At 51.5% G+C, this 19,050-nt stretch overlaps 2 protein-coding genes and 1 long non-coding RNA gene across 4 annotated transcripts; 1 reads left to right on the top strand and 2 right to left on the bottom strand.

The window, feature by feature from the left end:
• Positions 1 to 1,245: 1,245 nt before the first annotated feature.
• UBA52 (ubiquitin A-52 residue ribosomal protein fusion product 1) lies at positions 1,246 to 4,507 on the bottom strand. 2 transcript variants are annotated; one of them, XM_019416383.2, is made up of 5 exons: positions 4,389 to 4,507; positions 3,189 to 3,302; positions 2,831 to 2,917; positions 1,540 to 1,642; positions 1,246 to 1,443 (listed from the first exon to the last, which is right to left on the bottom strand). In XM_019416383.2, the coding sequence occupies exons 2-5, from the start codon at positions 3,289 to 3,291 to the stop codon at positions 1,350 to 1,352; spliced, it is 387 nt and encodes a 128-aa protein (XP_019271928.1). In that variant the 5' UTR covers positions 3,292 to 3,302; positions 4,389 to 4,507; the 3' UTR covers positions 1,246 to 1,349. The 2 variants fall into 2 exon arrangements, with proteins under 2 accessions (XP_019271928.1, XP_019271929.1); XM_019416384.2 differs by having other exon boundaries at positions 4,294 to 4,402.
• A 37-nt stretch (positions 4,508 to 4,544) lies between these two features.
• On the top strand, positions 4,545 to 5,343 carry LOC109247633 (uncharacterized). Its single transcript, XR_002071808.2, has 2 exons — positions 4,545 to 4,675; positions 5,159 to 5,343. It is a non-coding gene; the product is annotated as an uncharacterized LOC109247633 (long non-coding RNA).
• Positions 5,175 to 12,749, bottom strand: KXD1 (KxDL motif containing 1). Its single transcript, XM_019416382.2, has 5 exons — positions 12,614 to 12,749; positions 10,214 to 10,335; positions 9,094 to 9,246; positions 7,465 to 7,511; positions 5,175 to 6,518 (listed from the first exon to the last, which is right to left on the bottom strand). Exons 2-5 carry the CDS (start codon positions 10,312 to 10,314, stop codon positions 6,289 to 6,291), a joined length of 531 nt encoding a protein of 176 aa, XP_019271927.1. The 5' UTR covers positions 10,315 to 10,335; positions 12,614 to 12,749; the 3' UTR covers positions 5,175 to 6,288.
• Positions 12,750 to 19,050: the final 6,301 nt, after the last annotated feature.

Below are 19,050 nucleotides of genomic sequence, written 5' to 3'. Positions count from 1 at the left end.
GGGTGGCTCTGTCAGTTAATCACCTGACTTCGGCTCAGGTCAGGATCTCACGGTCCGTGAGTTCAAGCCCTGCGTCGGGCTCTGTGCTGACCGCTCAGAGCCTGGAGCCTGTTTCAGATTCTGTGTCTTCCTCTCTCTCTCTGCCCCTCCCCTGTTCATGCTCTCTCTCTGTCTCAAAAATAAATAAACGTTAAAATTAAAAAAAAAAAAAAGCATATTAAAAAATGCTTGAGAGGGAGAGAATCCCAAGTAGGCTCTGCTCTGTCAGCCCAGAGCCCCATGTGGGGCTTCATCTCACCCATGAGATCTTGAGCAGAAACCAAGAGTCGGATGCTTAACCAACGGACTCACCCAGGAGCCCCCAGCTGTTTAACAAATCTGGCAAACTGGCAGGTACTGTGTGCACTCCTCAGAAAGGAGCTAGCTGAAGGGAGCCTGTGCAAAGGCCCAGAGTCTGGGGTAGGGGTGAGGCCAGCAGGGCTTCGTTTTAAGTGCACGGGAGGCATTGGAGCTTTCTGCTGGGGATACACTACCTTGTTTGAGCTTTGGGAAGCTTCTTTCTCCAGGGATAAGTAGATGTTGGTAGCCTAGCCTAGGAAGCAGGGGCCAGCAGTTAACAGGGTTGAAACCCATGAAACAATAGAGACATTAGCCTTTAGCTGGTACTCCAGATCTGAGTCACTGTCCAGGCCTGGGTTGTCACCTGACACAAAGCCCCAGTCATCTCAAGACAAATAAAAGCATGGCCTTACCGGGGCCAGTCCAGGGCACTCCGAAGCTCACCTGATTCTCAGGAGCATCAGCACAAGGTTTATCAACACCAAGGCCTGCCCCTCCAAGACTGAGGTTAGAGGGCTTAGGTGGGCCCAGGTGCTCCTCATATTCAGCCAACGGAGAACACGTTTTACACTAGGTGCAGTTTTTGTCTACCCACCCACACCTGGACACCTCCAGGGCACAGGCATGAAGTCATCCGAGTGTCTGAGTAGGGCCCAGGCGGACAGGCAGGTTCATGAGGGTATGCGGCAGAGGGCCGAGACTGAAACCCGTGTGCACTGTGGCTGTGAAAAACCCTGTTAGATGTGAAGGGCAGGGACCACCGCACATTTTATAGCTGAGACGATCAAAACCCAAAGGACACGGGACTCTCGAGGGCTGTGCAGAATCAAGTGATGGGAGTCCCTCCGGGAGATGCCCACAGCTCAGCCAGCTCCTCCTTGGACACACCAGCCATGCAGACACCAGTTACTGCTCCAGTCAATGAAAGGGAAACTTTATTGAGGCCCCAGGGCCTTGGGGCTCGGGCAGGAGGCCGTCCTGCAGGCAAAGGAAGAGCCGGTGGAGGGGCCTTATTTGACCTTCTTCTTGGGGCGCAGGTTGTTGGTGTGGCCGCACTTCTTCTTGCGGCAGTTGACTGCACGGGGGTGCAGGCGAGCGTAACACCTGCAGAAGGATGAGGGAGACTGGTGAGGACACACCCCAACCCAAGCCCCCCCCCCCGGGGCCAGCCACCCCCTGCCGCCACCTGCGAGTACTCACTTGCGGCAGATCATCTTGTCGCAGTTGTATTTCTGGGCCAGCTGGCGGAGGGAAGGCTCAATGATGCCACCCCGCAGGCGAAGCACCAAGTGCAGGGTGGACTCTAGGAGGGGAAGGTCGGAGAGAGACAGTGACCAAGCCTGGCCCCAGCACCTCAGGCGCAGGGTAGGGCCCTCCAGAACCTCCTCAAATGAGAATCCCTTGGGTACTCTATACGTAGATGGACATACTGGCCCAGACCACCCCACACAACCTCCATCTCACTTCCCACCAGCCCAGGCTTTGGGCAGTCTGAGACTAACATATACTAACCACAATGTGCATTGGGGTTCTCAACAGACAAGGTAATTTGTGAAGGATGTAAAGATGATCTTTCATTTTGCTGAGACATTAAATCTAGTTGCTACAGAAAGTGACAAGGATTCCTTTACGATAGGGACAAAATTTCTCTTATCACATTTTTATACATGTTTTTAAAGATTTTATTTTTGGGGGGGCGCCTGGGTGGCTCAGTCGGTTAAGCGTCCAACTTTGGCCCAGGTCATGATCTCACGGTTCGTGGGTTCAAGCCCCGCAACGGTCTCTGTGCTGACAGCTCGGAGCCTGAAGCCTGCTTCTGATTCTGTGTCTCCCTCTCTCTCTGCCCCTCCCCTGCTCACGCTCTGTCTCTCAAAAATAAAAAATAAAAAAATAAGAAATAAAAAAAAAGATTTTATTTTTAGGGTGCCTGGGTGGCTCAGTTAAGCAACTGACTTTGACTCAGGTCATGATCTCACAGTTCATGAGTTCAAACCCCATGTTGGGCTCTGTGTGGACAGCTCAGAGCCTGGAACCTGCTTCAGATTCTAGGTCTCCCTCTCTGCCCTTTGCCTGCTCACACGGTCTCTCTCTCCAATATAAACGTTAAAAAAAAAAAAAATGTTATCTTTAAGTAATCTCAACACCCAATGTGGGGTTTGAACTCACAACCCAAAGATCAAGAGTTGCGTGCTCTACTGAGCCAGACTGGTGTCCCTCTTAGCACCTTTTTAAACAAAACAGTCTTTTAAAGAAAAAAAGGTGAGCATGATCAAGAGAAACCACTGCCACACCTGGAAACCTATGTGGCGACCAGGAGATGCTTCCCCCAGTGAAAACATTATTTTATAAAAGACTCCTCTAGCCCCATCTGATCACCTCCCCCCACCCTCCCCGATGCTGCCAATGAGATCATCAAAGCCTCATCCTTGCAAAGCCTCTTCCTTGGTTCTAGGCCTCGCGGGCCTCTGTCCAGCCACTCAACTCCCAGTACCTTTCTGGATATTGTAGTCTGACAGAGTGCGGCCGTCTTCCAGCTGTTTGCCCGCGAAAATCAGACGCTGCTGGTCAGGAGGGATGCCTGGGAAGAGGAAAGCTCAGACTAAGACTCTGGCAAGCACATTGCTGGCAGCTTCCCTTCTCCCCGCAGGCGTGTTCTGGCATAGCCTCCAACCTATCAAAGGGGAAACTGAGGTGGAGAGAACAAGCTGTCCTCTTAAGATCACACAAGGGAAGCACTGGCCAAGGCTGAGGTCTATACAAGCCCAGCACCCATCCTGCACATGACGGTGTCTCCTCCGGGCCGAGAGGGATTGCTGCTGAACAGAACCTCTGGACTCCGCTCAACTCACCCTCCTTGTCTTGGATTTTGGCTTTGACATTCTCAATGGTGTCACTGGGCTCAACCTCGAGGGTGATGGTCTTGCCCGTTAGGGTCTTCACAAAGATCTGCATCTCTGCGACTGCTGGAGGGTGGGGAGGAATAGGATGAAGAGGTTAAGAACTGCAGGTCTGAGCAGCTTGAGCTCAGGGGCTGGCCAGCCCCGTGCCAGTATCAACCACAAGTCCTGGCCCATCCCAGCGCCTGTTTCCTTCCACCTCTCTGAGGCTACAGCCCAAATATCCTATAATCAAGGACTGTGCTTTCCGCACCTTACCCCTGGACCCCTGTGGCAAAGTGTGCTTCATGGAAGCAAAGACAGTGGTTATCCTCCTTGGGCCCAGCAAATGAAATTCTGGCAACTTTGAAGATGGAATGAGAAGTACGCAGCCGGGGCACCATTTGGTCAGGCACATTTTCTTCTAGGGTGGCCGGGAGGTCCCATCCTCCCTCCCTTCCCTACCCCTCTGTAAGCCGCATTTGCTCCACAAGCAGCCCTTCCTGCAACCTGAATGGGAATCCCGTTTTGGCAGCCGCTCCTCCCACACATTTTCCTCGGTGGCAGTTCTCTCCAACTCCAAGCTCAGACATCCGACACCCTGGCTTCCCTCGAAGTTATACCCAAACTCGCCCACACTTCTTGCCTTTGCTCCAACCCATAAACAGTGCCTGCCAGGCACGTGTCAGGTACTTATTTACACATATTTCATCTCCCCCCCCCAAAAAAAAACCTTATAAGGAGGATGCTACCACCCTCTCCTTACAGATATATGAGAGAAGGCAAGTAGTGAATCACCGTGTGGGAGGGGGAAAGGACTTAATATTTTCAAAAGGTTTGGCGCATTGTGGGACACCAAAAAAAAAAAAAAAACCCAAAAAAACAAAACTTGCGCTTAGTACCCCCCTCCCCCTTGCCCAGAAAGTTCATCCGCGCCCCCAGGCCTCCTGGGATAGCTTGGGCCGGAGGGGCGCATAGGCTCCTCTCCCAAAGACCCGTTCGCCACCCGGGGCCCAGTCCCGCCTGGGAACCTCGGCTCCACGCGCCCAACTTAGCCGACCCGGCCGCCCTGCCGAACCTGGCCCGCGTGGACGGGTTCCGGGCTGTCCCTTCCGCCACCGGGACGCCCGCGGCCTCCCACAGCCTCCCGCCCGACCCCGGTCTGGAGCGAACCCGCAACGCCGCTGCCACCAAACCGCTCGGGAACCTCGTTGAAGAGAAAGAGGGCGACGGACCGGAAACCGCCGATTTGCCGCCGAGAGCGCCTGCGCACCGAGCACGCTGCGCGCTTGCGTCACAATCCGCGCCGCGCATCGTACCCCACCCCCGGCCCCGCCCCGCCGCCGTATTGGGTGCTGGCTAACGAAGCCGCAGCCCCCGTGGGCGAGTGTCACCCACCCGCTTCCGGGTGCATTCCCCTGTCCTCCAGGGCACGTGAGGGGACGGCCTCACCTTTCCCGGTTGTCTCTCAGTTGGCTAAAAACTGCACCGTAACGGTCACTCGGGGAATGCTTGTTGACAAGAGTAGAGGAGACAATTTGTGCTAAAGCGAAGGAATTAGGCAGAGGGTCAACGGGTCCGGGACTCAGGGCTCAGGACGGGAAGGTGGTAGGCGGCACAGGGGTGGGACGTGCCCGAACCCTCGGGAGCCACCTATCACCAGGGAGTTAGATATTTGAAAACTTTCTAGCCGCTGTGCCTGGAGGAATTTCAAGGAGGCGCCTATCAGAGCAGTGAGGGAAGGTGAAGCTGATGCCCTCACTCAAAATGGGGTGCCACCCAGGGTCAGTTTGGGGCCAAAGAGAACTTCTGATAGGACCAAGGAGTCGTGGATGGCTAAACAGTGCCAGGAACTGGAAGGGTGAGGGCTGAGAAGTTACGTGTAGGTTTGGCAGGGTTCCTCTTTATTTCCTTGAACACTTACCAGCGCCCCCTATTAACAGGCAAAAGCACACACTCTTGGATCTAGGAAGATGTCTTTAATAACGTAATTTTTAAGTGCTTAAAAGAACTCTACAGGGAACTCTACACAGTGTCTAATGGGGAAAGGGACCCGGCCTGCCTCCCTGAGGAGTCCATCCTGAGACCGATCTGGAGAAGTTACTCAGAGATAAGGGAACCGGCACGTTTGAGTACATAGGTAGTGATAGGAACTTGGGTTATTACGGTTGCTACCACTGGAGACGGCCACCAAGAGCAGCCACGTCTCTACCTCAGTGGTGCCTGGCCGTCCATATACCCCTCCTGTCTCACGTCCTGCACTTATCCCCCTTATGGCATCCTGGGCCCAAGGATGGAAGGAAGCCACAGCTAAGTACACCCTTCCCTTTTTAGTAACAGAGTCTTTTTATTGATAACTTCCCAACAGCATCTGTAAACATCGGGTACAAAAATATTCCATTTAACTCTGTTTTCCAAGGTGGCTCAGCTTGCTCCATGGAGGTCCTGGGAGAGGCCTGCTGGGCCCTGAGGGTTCACACCTCTGGCCAGAGAAACACAGACCTCATCAGGCTTGCAGCTGAATGGCCCGCCTCCATCTTGAGCCTTCTACAACTGTCTCAGAAGCCTCCTTGACATACCAACTGGAGACAGCATTCAATACTTTTGTTGGAGGAAAGGGCAGGGAGACCAGAATTAGTAGGTACAGGGATGGGTTGGGGTGAACTCAGACATGACCGTGCCGATCCACTTTGAGGTGGTCTTGACCAGGGCATCGGGGCAGGGGCCTTCTGGCTCTGGTCTCTGGGAGCCTTTAAATGTTTAGAGCAGACCTCAAGCCTGGCTCTGGAAAACCTCCCTTATGCCCAGCCCATAACTCCAGCTGCGCTGGTCATCCCCTGGCCTGGCAGAGGGGTCTGCAGAAGACAGATGTTCTCAGTGAGGAGGAATTGGGAATGACAGACCCCCCCAGGAACTCCACACCCCTGGAGGGAGTCTTGTCCCCCAGGAGCCCTGGGGGACAGAACAGGGTGGCAAAGCTGTTGATCTCCAGGCAGGGTTACCTACTGCCACCTCAGACACCTGGGGAGAGCTGCCACTTCCCTGAGACCCCTCGGGGCGCCAGGGAGTAGGGTTACTCCCCCGGTGTCTCCTCATCGTCCGTCTGGCTGCGGCCATTGATGGCAGGAGAGCTGCACCGGACATGGGAAAGGTCCTCGAAGCCAGGACTGAGGGAGGGTGAGACAGTGTCAGGGCTGGTGTCACATGAGCCCGTGCTCTGTTCTGAGGTGGCAATGGTGGTCGTGGTGCTGGGTGGTATGGGATCTTCATCCTCGTCCTCCAGGAGGGATGCTTCTGGGATGTCTGGGGGAAGGAGGCCAGGAGTTGGCTTAGTCACTGTGGCGGGCACCGTGATGAGGGATTCACTGGGCCTATGACCCCTAAGAGCTCCCCTGCCACCCCGTGGGGCCTAACTTGGCCCATTTTACAGAGGAGGAAACTGAGGCCCAGGCAGAGGAGAGGTTTCCCTTCAGGGTATAAGGACCCAGGTTCTCGGGAGTCAGGCCAACACAGGCCTGAGCCTAGCTCTGCCCTCTTGACTGTGTTGCCAGGGCCAAGCCTCTCACTACCCTTGCCTCAGCATTCTGCTCTATAAACAAAGCAGGCCTGATGATAGCATTGCCTTGTTTGGGTTTTGTTGTTTTTGAAGTAAGCACTACATTCAACAGGGGGCTTGAATTCAAACCCCAAGATCGAGAGCCGCATGCTCTACTGACTAAGGCAATCAAGTACCCGACAGCACTGCCTTTGTGCCTACGGTTGTCAGCAGCCCTGAGGTAGGGAGATGTTGGCCCGTTTGGCAGAGGGGGTAAACTGAGAGTCAGCATAGGGGGTGCTGCACTTCCTCTGAGAGTCACTGCTCCTTAGGGCTACAGTTTCCCCCTGTATGAAATGGGATACTCACAGCCCCCACTCTCATGGGTGGTTGCAGGTAAGAGCCTAGCTCATAGAGCTACACTACATCCACTTGGGCAAGGACTGTCATTGTTCTTACCCACATTCCCCTGCGTAACCTCCCCCAGGGAGGGGATCCTAGTCCCAGCACCTGCTCTACAGATTGCCAAGACCAGCCAAGCACCCATGCCCCTGCCCCCTGCTCCAAGTCTCTCTAGATCTACAGCCCACCAGGACCTGGGCTCAGTGTCAGCCCCTGAGGTGACCTTCCAGAAGCCAGACCTGGGGTGAGGGTGCTGGCATCCGTGGGTGCAGAGGCCAGACGTGGGGCGCAGGAGCCCTGGGTGACACTTACGGCTGAAGGCCTCCGGGTGCTGCCTGGCCAGCTTCCCTTTCAGCGTCCTGCAGGGGAAGGGAAGGCATACAGGGCTGAACCTGCCAAGCGGACAGGCTGGGCCTGGTGCACGCCAGGAACCCTTGCTGCAGTTGCAGATGGGTGGGGGATGGGAACGCCCCCCAACCCTTTCCTGCTTGTCACTCTGCTCCCGGGCTGGAAGGAGGCCCATGTGCTCAGCCCTGCGGACCTCCCAGCCCTAGGATAGATGGCAGCTGCTCAGCTGTCAAGAGCTTGTGCGTGTCCTCCGTGCTGGGTCTGGCTAGGCCCTCTATCTGCAATGCCTTTCTTAGGTCTAATCCTTCCCTGCCCAGATAACCCTCCAGGAGGCTTCCTCACCCCTTCCTCAGCTGTCGCTCCTCTGGGTGACTTGTCCCATCCTGTCCCCCACCACTAGGATGACAGTGTCCGTGTGGGGGCCAGGAGTGATTATGCGCACCCCAGACACTGAGTACTTGCAGACATTGAACTGACGTTCACAGAGAAACGCCTCCTTCATTTTTAATCAGCTGTTTTGCCTTTCTTCCTACAGTAATGAAGTCACCGGGGCGCCTGGGTGGCTCAGTCGGTTGAGAGCCCAGCTTCGGCTCAGGTCATGATCTCACGGTTCGTGGGTTCGAGCCCCGCATGTGGCTCTGTGCTGACAGCTCAGAGCCTGGAGGCTGCTTCGGATTCTGTGCCTCCCTCTCTCTCTCTGCCCCTCCCCCGCTCATGCTCTGTCTGTCAAAAATAAATAAGCATTAAAAAAAAAAAAGTAATGAAGTCACCTTTACAAAGAATAACAAAGGGGTCTTCGGGGGGTGGAGTCTCATCCTTGACTGTGGTGACCCAGTCCCCACCAGAAGCACCACCGTTGCTGGGTCCCCACCCACGAGGCAACTGGGCAGACACAACTATCCCCTTCCTGGGTGATACAGATATGCACAAAAGAGGCCAACACTTGGGGTTCCTGCTCACCCCCAAAACCACGCCTGGGCAACCAGCCTGATGAGACACCTCAGAAAATATGTGTTTTTATACGGGATTTAATTGGCCTGTCTCATGATCTTCTGTTCCTGAGTCTGCCAGTGGGTGGGGCTGCCCCCAGGACAGAGTAAGTGGTGCTGTCAGCTGGAAATACAGCTGCAGCTCTGGCTAGTTCCAGGCCCAGGCATGTGGCCACAGTGATGCAGGCTCCGGGTGCTGCACTGAGCATTCTACGTGCTTAGGGACCTGAACGTCATTCTTCTCTGTCCTCACAGAAAACAGCTCAGAAAAGACCCACCAAAACTGGCAACGTCAGATGCCTTTCGAGAGAAGACCTGGGCCGGGGGCTGGAGGACCAGAGACTTGCCTTTCACTGTCTGCACTTGCCTGCCTTTTGCATCCTGCATCTGGTACTACGTTGCAGTTATTGACAAATAAACAAAATCTAAATCCAGAAACTTCAAGATTTTTTATCCCAAACTTCAGATCTTCTCAGACGCTAAGTGAGCGATGAAGCCTCAGAGAACAAATTAGCAGAATCTCTGTTTTGCAGAGTGGATGATCCTCATTGAAGAGGGGAGAAACCTGAGGGGGAGGCAGAAGCTGGAGAGGCTGGGGACCCACCTGATCCTGCGGAAGATGCTGTCCAGGTCCCGCTTCATCTCCACCAGGGTCCTTGTGTGGTGCAGGAAGCGCTCGCTCATTTGCTGCAGGCGGGCGCTTGACAGGTTGTTGAAATTCAACAGCATCTCATTGGTCTTCTCAAAGCGGTCCAGCCTGGCAGCAAAGAGAAGGCACCAGCCCTGCAAACCATGCCCTATAAACTGATCGTGCTAGGCCCTTTCCTGCTTCATGATCTTTGCATGCGTTGTTTCCTTGCCATGTAGAACTCTACCTGCTGTTTGAGCCATCTAGCGAACTCCTACTCAACCTTCAAAACCCTACCCAAGTACATCCTTCTCATGTATAAACCCTCCCTCAAGCAGACTCTGACTCCCCTGAGTCCCTAGACCCAGGTTATTCCTCTGGCCCAGCCCTGACACCATGGGGCCATGGTGTGTGTCTGGTTTTGTCTCCCCTCATTCTGGGAGTTCACCAGGCCAGGCCTAAATCTGACCCAGACAAACCCAGTACCCCTGTCACAGGTGGAGAGAAATGGAAGGGTATCAGGTCGCTGCTGTGTCATAAATGGAAGGAAGAGCCTTTGGCTTAAATACACAAAAATAAAGCCACAGGAGGCTGTGCTTCCATCCCAAGATTGTGTAAGCCTCTCTTCCCCACAGAGCAGGCTGGAATCGGTCACAGTGGTCACAGTGCCAAGCCCTTAAGGAGGGCAAAGGTGTTGACAGCCCCTCCGAAAGACCACAGGTCCTCTGCAGAGACAGCCTGGGTTGTGAGAGACTAGATTCCCAACAGGAGATTAGCTCACTGGCTTCCTTAAATCCCCTCCCGCAGCCCCTTCCTATTCCCCCAACAGCCCACCCCGGGCCTTGGGATAGGAGCTGCTACAGCCCCTGCCAAGCCATCCACAGCTGCGAAACCATCCCAAAGCCTTGCTTCCTGTGCCAAGGCCTCGCCTCCAGGCCAGGAAGGAATTTACTTTGGAGCCAGTCGGCAGATTTGCTCATTTCCTTCATTTTATCACCAGTGTGGGCCCAGGGTAAGGGCAGACAGGGCAAGAATGCTGGCCAGCGAGTGGATTCCTTCCCACGCCTGGGGCCCACAGCCCTTGGCTACCACTCACATGTTCTTCTGAGCCAGGATGATAGCATTGACGTCGTCTGTATTCACCATGCTTAGGATGCGGCTGCAGAAGACCCTCGAGGCCGAGTCCGGGGGGTCCATCTCTTCCTCCTCCTCCGCTGCCTAAAACAGGCAAGGCGAAAGAGTCTTCAGTCTGCACTAGGCCGTGGGGTTGCTGGGACAGAAAGGAGGGGCTGGGAACGCGGGCCACGAGTTGGTCATGCCACCTGAGCCTCAGCTTTGTCATCCTGAGAATCCAGGGGTGTTGGGAGGACATATTTGTAAATTGCACCCAAGCACATCAGAATCCCATCACCCACCGACCTCTGTGGCCCCCACTCTCCACGTGCCCAAGGCCACGGCCACCTTCCGCCTGCATAGATTTGCCAGCCTCTTCCTACATCCCCCCAACTTTGCTCATCCCACCATAGGGCTTTTGCACCTGCCGTCCTCACATACACGACTGCCCCCTCAAATCATCACCACCTCCAGTATCTTTTCTCCCGTGATGACTGCCCCTCCTCTCGACTCTGATCGCTTTTATAAGCACTTTGCCTTATTTTATTCATCGACTCATCTCCTCCTGAAATTATCTTAGTAATCATTTGACTTTTTTGTCCGTCGCTACCAAAGCAATGTCAGCTTCAAGAGAGCAAAGGCCTCCAGAGCCCAGCCCAGAAACCGGTTCACAGCAAGGGGTCACCAGAACTTAGCTTGGTGGAGGCAACCAGAGGCTTTCAAACTCCGCTCTGACTCTAGGGTTTTATTAGCAAATTCAAGCCAAGAATTTCAGCCAGGCTACGGGCCCCAGCAACCCAGATGGCTGTGTGGCTAGGTAGATGACCATCATGGCAGGTGGGGGGCCTCCTGGACCCTGCCAGGGCAGGAAGGGCCACAGGTTCGGCACTCACCCTCAGGGGCGAGGGTGTCAGGTAAAACCCAGAATCTTGACATAGCTTGGCTCTGGGGTCCACGTATTTAACTGCTGACAGAAAGGCCCATTTGCAATTGGTTGAGATTCACATGCAGAATCACAAAGGGCTTTCAGAGCCCTTAATCCACTCTCCTCTTTATTGAGCACTTACTGTATGCTAACCAATGCACTAACTTTATACACCGGGAACTGTTACCCTTACTTACATATTAGGAAAACGGAGACTCAGAAACTGAGAAACTGGACCATTGTCACATACTCTGTAAACCCGAGTCACAATTCAGATGCCCAGTCTGCAGGACCCACGAGTGTGAATCTGAACGGATGTTCAGTATCCACCTCTGCCAGGACAGCGGCTTCTTACAGTAACTGACTACTACCAGACTTCTGAATTTTTCCAGGAAAAAAAAAAAAAACCCTCAGAAATGTGTATAATGAGGACACTTGGGCCCAAAGGGCAGAATCGTGTGGCAGGAAGCCCACAGCTAGTGCTTGGCAGGGCACAAGATTTGGACCTGTGTAAAATGGTTCTGCTTCAAGGGGCTCTTTCCAGTCTCTGGCTCCCAGACGTGAGGGTTGATTCAAGGCACGCTCCCCTGCCTCGGGAAAACTTCCCTAACAGCTAGTCTGGCCCACAGAGTAGAAATGACCTAGCACGGGCTCTGGTCTCTGCTCCAAATATTACTTATGAGGGAAATACGCAGAAAAGGAGGCTGTGTGACCTTGGGAGGGTCACCGCACCTCCCTGAGTTTTCTCATCCAGACAATGGGAGTGATAAAGAATCAGGCTCTCACAGCGCTGTCTGTGATAATGATAACGAGCTGGGTTCGAAGCAGGCTGCTTCTCCATGGGGAGTATGAAGTCCTAGGGCGGGGCCAGGGAATCAGCATTGTAGTAAGGGGCTCCCTGGTCCTTCCAAGAACAGGAGCCAACACTTGTACAGCACTTCATTTTATCCCCAATCATCCCTACGAAGCAAACACTATCATCTCCAAGGGCAACTAAGGCTCACAGGGGTTGGCTCAGTTACCCAAGGTCACACGGCAAGGCAGAAGAGCCATGAATTCCACCCAGTATTTAACAGAATTTAATTTGGCGGCCCAAGCTTAGCAAAACCCGCGAGAGAGGCGGGACTCGCCTATCCCCTCACGCCCCGCCCCTGCAAAGCGGGGAAACTGAGGCCCAAAGACTGCAAGGCCCGGTTCCGGGTGACACTGCAGGCTGAACACAAGCAGCCCCGGCTCCGGCGCCCTGGCTCCGGAATCGGCCCGTGGCGCCGCCGGCGCACACATTGCGCGGACGGGGAAACTGAGGCCTGTAGGCAGGGGGAGTGCCCAGATGTGGCCAGCGGCGCGCCCCACCCCGCAACAGCCCGGGGGCCGCGCCCGACCCGGCCCGGCTCCCCAGCGGCCCCGGCATTCCCAGCCCCACCCCGAACTCGGCCCCGGCGTCGGTGGCAGCAGCACCTGCACATCTGGCGGCCTTGCTCGCGCTTCCGGGATGGCGCCCGTGCCGCCACGACGTCACCACGCAACACGCGTGCAACCGCGCGTATAGGCGACGTGCCCGGAGCCGATATGCGTGCTAGGAGTCGCGGCAGGAAGGGGTGGGGCTTAGGCGCTGCTACAGTTAGCAAGTGCGTCACAACGAATAGCCAATCAAGCGGTCCCTCTGACGCCTGCGTAGTTTCCAAGGCCCGAGATGCCCAGCAGCCGGAAGGGGTTGGGGGTGTCTAAAAGGCGTCCTACTTTGTAGATGTTGAGATTGAAGTTGAGCGGCAGGGACTCCCTCAAAGTCATGCGATGCTCAAGTGGCCTGTAGTTGACCCAGACCCAGGCATCCTGCTTCCTAGGTGGGAAATCAGATTCATCCAGTTCAAAAATCCCTGCTCTGCTTTTGGTGACCTTTTTCTGGTCCAGGATCCCGCATTATGTTTAAGTGTATCTCCTTAGTCTTCACTCTGGGACACTTCCTCAGTCTTTCCTAATCATGTATGACCTTAGTATTTTTGAAGAGTGCTGGTTTTCTAGACTACTCATCAATATGGGTTTGTCCAATATTTCCTCATAATTAGACTGAAGTTTCTCACTTTGGGCAGGATTCCCGCAGAAGCGATGTTATAGCCGTCTCGATGCGTCATGTCTGGCGTCACAGGATATTGATGTGTCTCACTACTGGTGATGTTGACTTTGCTTACTTGCTTAAGCAATGTCTGTCAGTTTCTCAACTGTTAAGTTACCATTTTTCTCTTTGCAATAAGTATCTTACGGGGAGATACATAGCGCAAATACCCTAGCGCTTTTTTTTTTTTTTTAATATATTTTCACCCACTAGTTTTTGTACCCATCCATGGCTCTTGCCAGCAACAATTACTATTTCTACTTATTTTCTACTTACTAGTTTAATTATTATTTGGAATTCTATTGTAAACAAGAGCTGTCCATTCTTCACTAGTTATGCACTTATTCAAGTATTTATATATTTATTATTTGGGGGGGGGGGCGGCGCCTGGGTGGCTCAGTTGGTTAGGCATCTGACTCTTGACTTCAGCTCGGGTCATGATCTTGCAGTTGGTGAGTTCAATCCCCGCATAGGGCTCTGCCCTGACAGTGCACAGCCTGTTTGGGATTCTCTCTCTCCTCTCTCTGCCTCTCTTTCTCTTTCAAGGTAAATAACTAAACTTAAAAAAAAAAAAAAAAAAAAAAAAAAAAAAAAAAGATTTTAGGGGCGCCTGGGTTGCTCACTAGGTTGTGTCGGACTTCAGCTCAGGTTATGATCTCAGGGCTCATGAGTTCGAGCCTAGCATCAGGCTCTGTGCTGACAGCTCAGAGCCTGGAGCCTGCTTCAAATTCTGTGTCTTCCTCTCTCTGCCCCTCCCCCTGCTCAGACTCTCTCTAAAATGAATAAATGTTTAAAAAAAAATTTTTTTTAAGATTTTATTTTTAAGTAATCTCCACACCCAACACAGGGCTTGAACTTACAACCCCGAGCTCAAGAGTCACATGCTCCACCAACTGAGCCAGCCAGGCACCCCCATTTATTCATGTATTTATATCACCATGAACTCATGACTATTTATTCTATTCTGTGGGTTACAGTTAATTTCTTTTTTCTTTCTTTTTTTTTTTTTAAGTAGGCACACACCCAATGTGGGACTTGAACTCATGACGCTGAGATCAAGAGTCACATGCTCTACTGACTGAGCCAGCCAGATGCCCCTATAATTAATTTCTATTATTTACTTTGCTGCTCCTTCGTAACTTCTATGTCCTTTTAACGTCTCCATCTTTCTAAAGCTGAGCACTTCCTTACTTTAGTACTACAAAATGTTCCATGCCATTTCTCTAGGGATCCTGGTTCCTTTTCTTGAAGAATCGTATTGAGAAACCAAGATCTGGGTGCTAGGTGTGTGCTCACTGCTATTGGAGTATCATTGCTCAAAGACCCCCTCAGCAATAAGAGTTAGGAGATATATATGCTAACCAATGCATACACATTTATATTTCCTTCTGTATCTGTCTCCTTTTGAATATACTGAAAACCATGAATCGCTAATTACTGAAGCCTTATGTGTATTGTTACACATTATAGATCTAATTTTTCTAGGTCTCAGTTTGTTAACTGTGAGTGATCATAGCATCTGCCTCTTAAGGTTGTTGAAACCTTGGAAGATACATACATGCCTTTGGGTACATAAAAGACTCTCTTAGAGCCCTGAATTTGGACATATCTGAGTTCTAATTCCAGCTCTGTCACATCCTAGCTGAGTGGACTTGGGCAAATGGCTTAACCTTGTAAAATCATACAGATTACTTCCTTACAATAAGGCTGGGCCCACCATAAGCCCTCAGTAAACTGACGGCAAACTTTTTACTCCCACATTCTGCTGCCTTCATTCACTGAAAAGTTAATGAGGATCAGGATTCTTATATATTTAGTTCAGCAGTTTTAAAAATTGTTCAGTAAACCCTCTAGGCACTTCCTCTGGGTGTGGCCCATATTCTGGAGATCCAGAGAGTATTCAATCCCTGCCTAGCCCTGGAGGATGAAAGGAGACAGTATCTGACACAGACAATGCCAATACCAAGGAGAATAATGCAGGGCTATAGAGAGGAGAGACTTAAACTTGGAGGAACCTGAAGAGTGCGGTATGAGGACTCATTCGGGGGCAAGGAAGCAGGTACATCTGGGTGGGGTTTTGAGATAAGATTAGGAGTTTTCTAGGTGTTGACAATCGTTCAGGGCTGAGAGGATCACAGAGTGTCGATTTGATTTCTGTAAGAACTGTGGAGTTCTGTGAGCCAGGCAGCAACCAGTACTGAGAGAAAAGCCTGGGTTGGGGATGCTGAGAACCATGGCTCTGTCTGCAGGCTGCAGCAGAAAAGGCCCAGGCTGGAGAAACCAACCTCTTTAATGGGTACCTTGGGCTCTGTTGGAAGCCAGGAAACCTTTATGAGGGTACTGGAAGGGGTAGAAGCTACAAGTCAAGGTTGAAAGGGACTTGGTTGGCCCCAAATGTTTGGTGCACGGTGGATCAGAGACAAGAAAATATTTAACCCCTGTGTGTGTTCAAGGGAGAGGGTGAAAAGTGATGAGAAAAGTCAATCCAGTGATGGGGACATTGTTGAGGGGACGCCACAGTCTAGGGACTGGAAGCGTCTCTCTGCCACTTTTTTAGTTTTATTTCCTACTTAGTGCTTATCACAGCTGCAATTAGATACTTACTTGCATCATTGTGCAATATCCAGCTCCGGAGGTGGAATAGAAACTCAACAGGGGAAGAGACCTGGCCTCTATTGTTTTTCATCCCTGTGACCTTGAACAAGGTAATTACTGTCTCTGTGCCTCAGTTTCCCCATCTGTAAGATGAAGATAGTCTTACCAAAAAACATGCATCCAATCCTAAGAAAGGCCATAAAGGAAAGAGAAAAGGAGCACAGAGCAGGTGGGTCAGAGAAAAAACACACAGGAAGTCAAATTTAAGTCCAAAAAGGTCTATAATGACATTGAATGTAAACAGGCCAAATGCCCCAGTTACAAGACAAAGACAGGCAGACTAGATCAAAAAGCAAAACCCAATTCTGTGCTGCTTATAAGAGACACATGTACAACATAAGGATACAGAAAGGTGAAAGGTAAAGGTTGCAAAAGGATGGAACATTTAAAAAATGAGCCAATGGAGTGCCTGGGTGGCTCAGTTGGTTAAGTGTCTGACTTCAGGCTCAGGTCATGATCTCAGGGTTCGTGGGTTCGAGCCCTGCATTGGGCTCTGTGTCTCCCTCTCTCTCTCTGCCCCTCCCCTGCTTGTGCTCTGTCTCTCTCTCTCAAAAATAAATAAACATTAAAAAAAAATTTTAATGAGCCAATAAAAAAAAAAAAAAAGAGGGGCTCTGGGTGGCTCAATCAGTTAAGCATCTGACTCTTGATCTCTGCTCAGGTCACAACCTCACAGTTCTTGAGATCAAGCCCTGCATTGGTCTCTGTGCTGACAGCATGGAGACTGTTTGGGTTTCTCTCTCTCTGTCTCTCTCTCTCTTCCTCTCTCTCTGTCCCTACCCTCCCACTTCTCTCTTTCTCAAAATAAATAACCTTTTTTTTTTTTTTTTTTAATTTATTTTTGGGACAGAGAGAGACAGAGCACGAACGGGAGAGGGGCAGAGAGAGAGGGAGACACAGAATCGGAAACAGGCTCCAGGCTCCGAGCCATCAGCCCAGAGCCTGACGCGGGGCTCGAACTCACGGACCGCGAGATCGTGACCTGGCTGAAGTCAGATGCCCAACCGACTGCGCCACCCAGGCGCCCCAAAATAAATAACCTTAAAAAAAAAAAAAAAAAAAAAAAAGAGCTGGAGGCACCCAGGTGCCTTAGTCAGTTAAGAGTCCGACTACTGATGTCAGCCTAGGTCTTGATCTCAGGGTCATGAGTTCAAGCCTCGCTTTGAGCTCCACGCTGGGTGTGAAGCCTACTTTAAACAAACAAACAAAAATGAAAAGTGAACCAAAAGAGAACAAGCACGCCATCTTAATATCAGACAAAGCCCACTCTAAGGCAGGAAGCGTTGAGATAAAGAGGGGCACATCATAACAATAAAAAGTCAAGTTCACCAGGAAACTGACATTGCAACGTGATGCAGTACCTGACACGGCCTCCCAATATCAGGGTATGTATTTGTCTCATAAGGCTGATGTGAGGATTAAATACATGTAAAGTGTTTGCCTTCGCCTGTGCTGTCAGCCATTATTATTGTTATTGTATCAGTTGCTGTTCTCAGTTTATATTTAACTTAGCTGTTTATTCATTAGTCTCATTGTGGTTTTTTTTTTTTTTTTATAACGTTTATTTATTTTTCAGACAGGGAGAGACAGAGCATGAACGGGGGAGGGTCAGAGAGAGAGGGAGACAGAGAATCCGAAACAGGCTCCAGGCTCTGAGCTCTCAGCACAGAGTCCAACGCGGGGCTCGAACTCACGGACCGCGAGATCATGACCTGAGCCGGAGTCGGATGCCTAACCGACTGAGCTACCCAGGCGCTCCCGTGTTTTTTAAAATTTGAGACAGAGTGTGTGCTCACAGGAGAGGGGCAGAGAGAGAGAGAGGGAGAGAGAGAATCCCTAGCAGGCTCCACACTGTTAGCGCAGAGCCTGATGTGGGGCTCGATGTCATGAACTGTGAGATTATGACCTGAGTGGAAATCAAGGGTTGGTTGATTAACTCACTGAGCCACCCAGGCACCCCTCGTTGTTTATTTATTTATTTAAAAAAAATTTTTTTTTAATGTTTATTTTTAAGAGAGAAACAGAAACAGAGTGTGAGCGGGGGAGGGGCAGAGAGGGAGACACAGAATCCAAAGCAGGCTCCAGGCTCTGAGCCGTCAACACAGAGCCGGAGGCAGGGCTCGAACTTGTGAACTGTGAGAGATCATGACCTGAGCTAAAGTCAGATGCTCAACGGATTGAACCACCCAGGTGCCCCACCCCTCATTGTTTATTACAGTTCTTCCAGCCTTTATAACAGAGGTGAAGCTGGATGGGTAAGAGACTCCATTGGGCAGATGAAAACACTGAGGTTCAGAGATGGACAGGGAAAAGTCCAAGTCCCTCAAAACCACCACTGGCCCAGAGTTTATTTGATGTTCTTTCCCAGGAAATTTCTTACATATCCTCACTAGCCTAGCACCTCTGAGGCTGGCTAGCCTGCCTTCCTTCCAACCACAATGATTTTCCTGAATTCCCCTCACCCCCTCTCCTTTTGTGCCAGTCACTGTGTAGGCCCCAGCGCTAAAACAATGGCAAACAGTAGACAATTCCAAGGCTTTGAGAGTTTTCTAATATAGTGGGCAAGGCAGAGGTAAGTCAGATAATGGCACAGACATAAAATCAGTTAGGAGGCAGAGGTTCATCATGCTAAGAGGACAGCCAACCAGGCCTTGCCTTGGGGAGGTCAGGGAAAGCTTCCTGTAGGAGGTGACCTGCAAGGAGCTACAATCTGACCTTAGTTACCTCCAAAAGCCAGTTACCTCCTCCAGTGTTAGCTACCTCCAATAGCCAGTGATTCATTCATTCATTCATTCATTCAATTATTCATTCATCAATTGAACTCCCATAGGTGCTAGGTATTCATGGATGCGGTGGGGACAAAACAGGCAAAATTCTTTCCAGAATGGAGCAAAGCAGGATAAGAGGAGGGAAGCAAAAGATGTAAGATCGTTCCGTAAATGAGTAAACCCCGGGAAGGAAATAAAATAGAGTGAAGGAAGAGTAAGCGCCCCCCCCCCCCCAAAAAAAACCAAGATCCATCGAAATCCATCTAATCGACACTGCCACCTTCTCCCAAAGCCATGGGTACCTTATCACCCTCTAGCAGAGGGTGCAGGGAGGAGAAACTCCTTCCAGCGGACCTGGT

Source organism: Panthera pardus, unplaced genomic scaffold (assembly GCF_024362965.1).
Source record: "Panthera pardus isolate Hobbes unplaced genomic scaffold, ASM2436296v1 HiC_scaffold_8, whole genome shotgun sequence".
NCBI lineage: Eukaryota > Metazoa > Chordata > Mammalia > Carnivora > Felidae > Panthera > Panthera pardus.
This window is presented reverse-complemented; position numbering and strand designations above follow the sequence as displayed.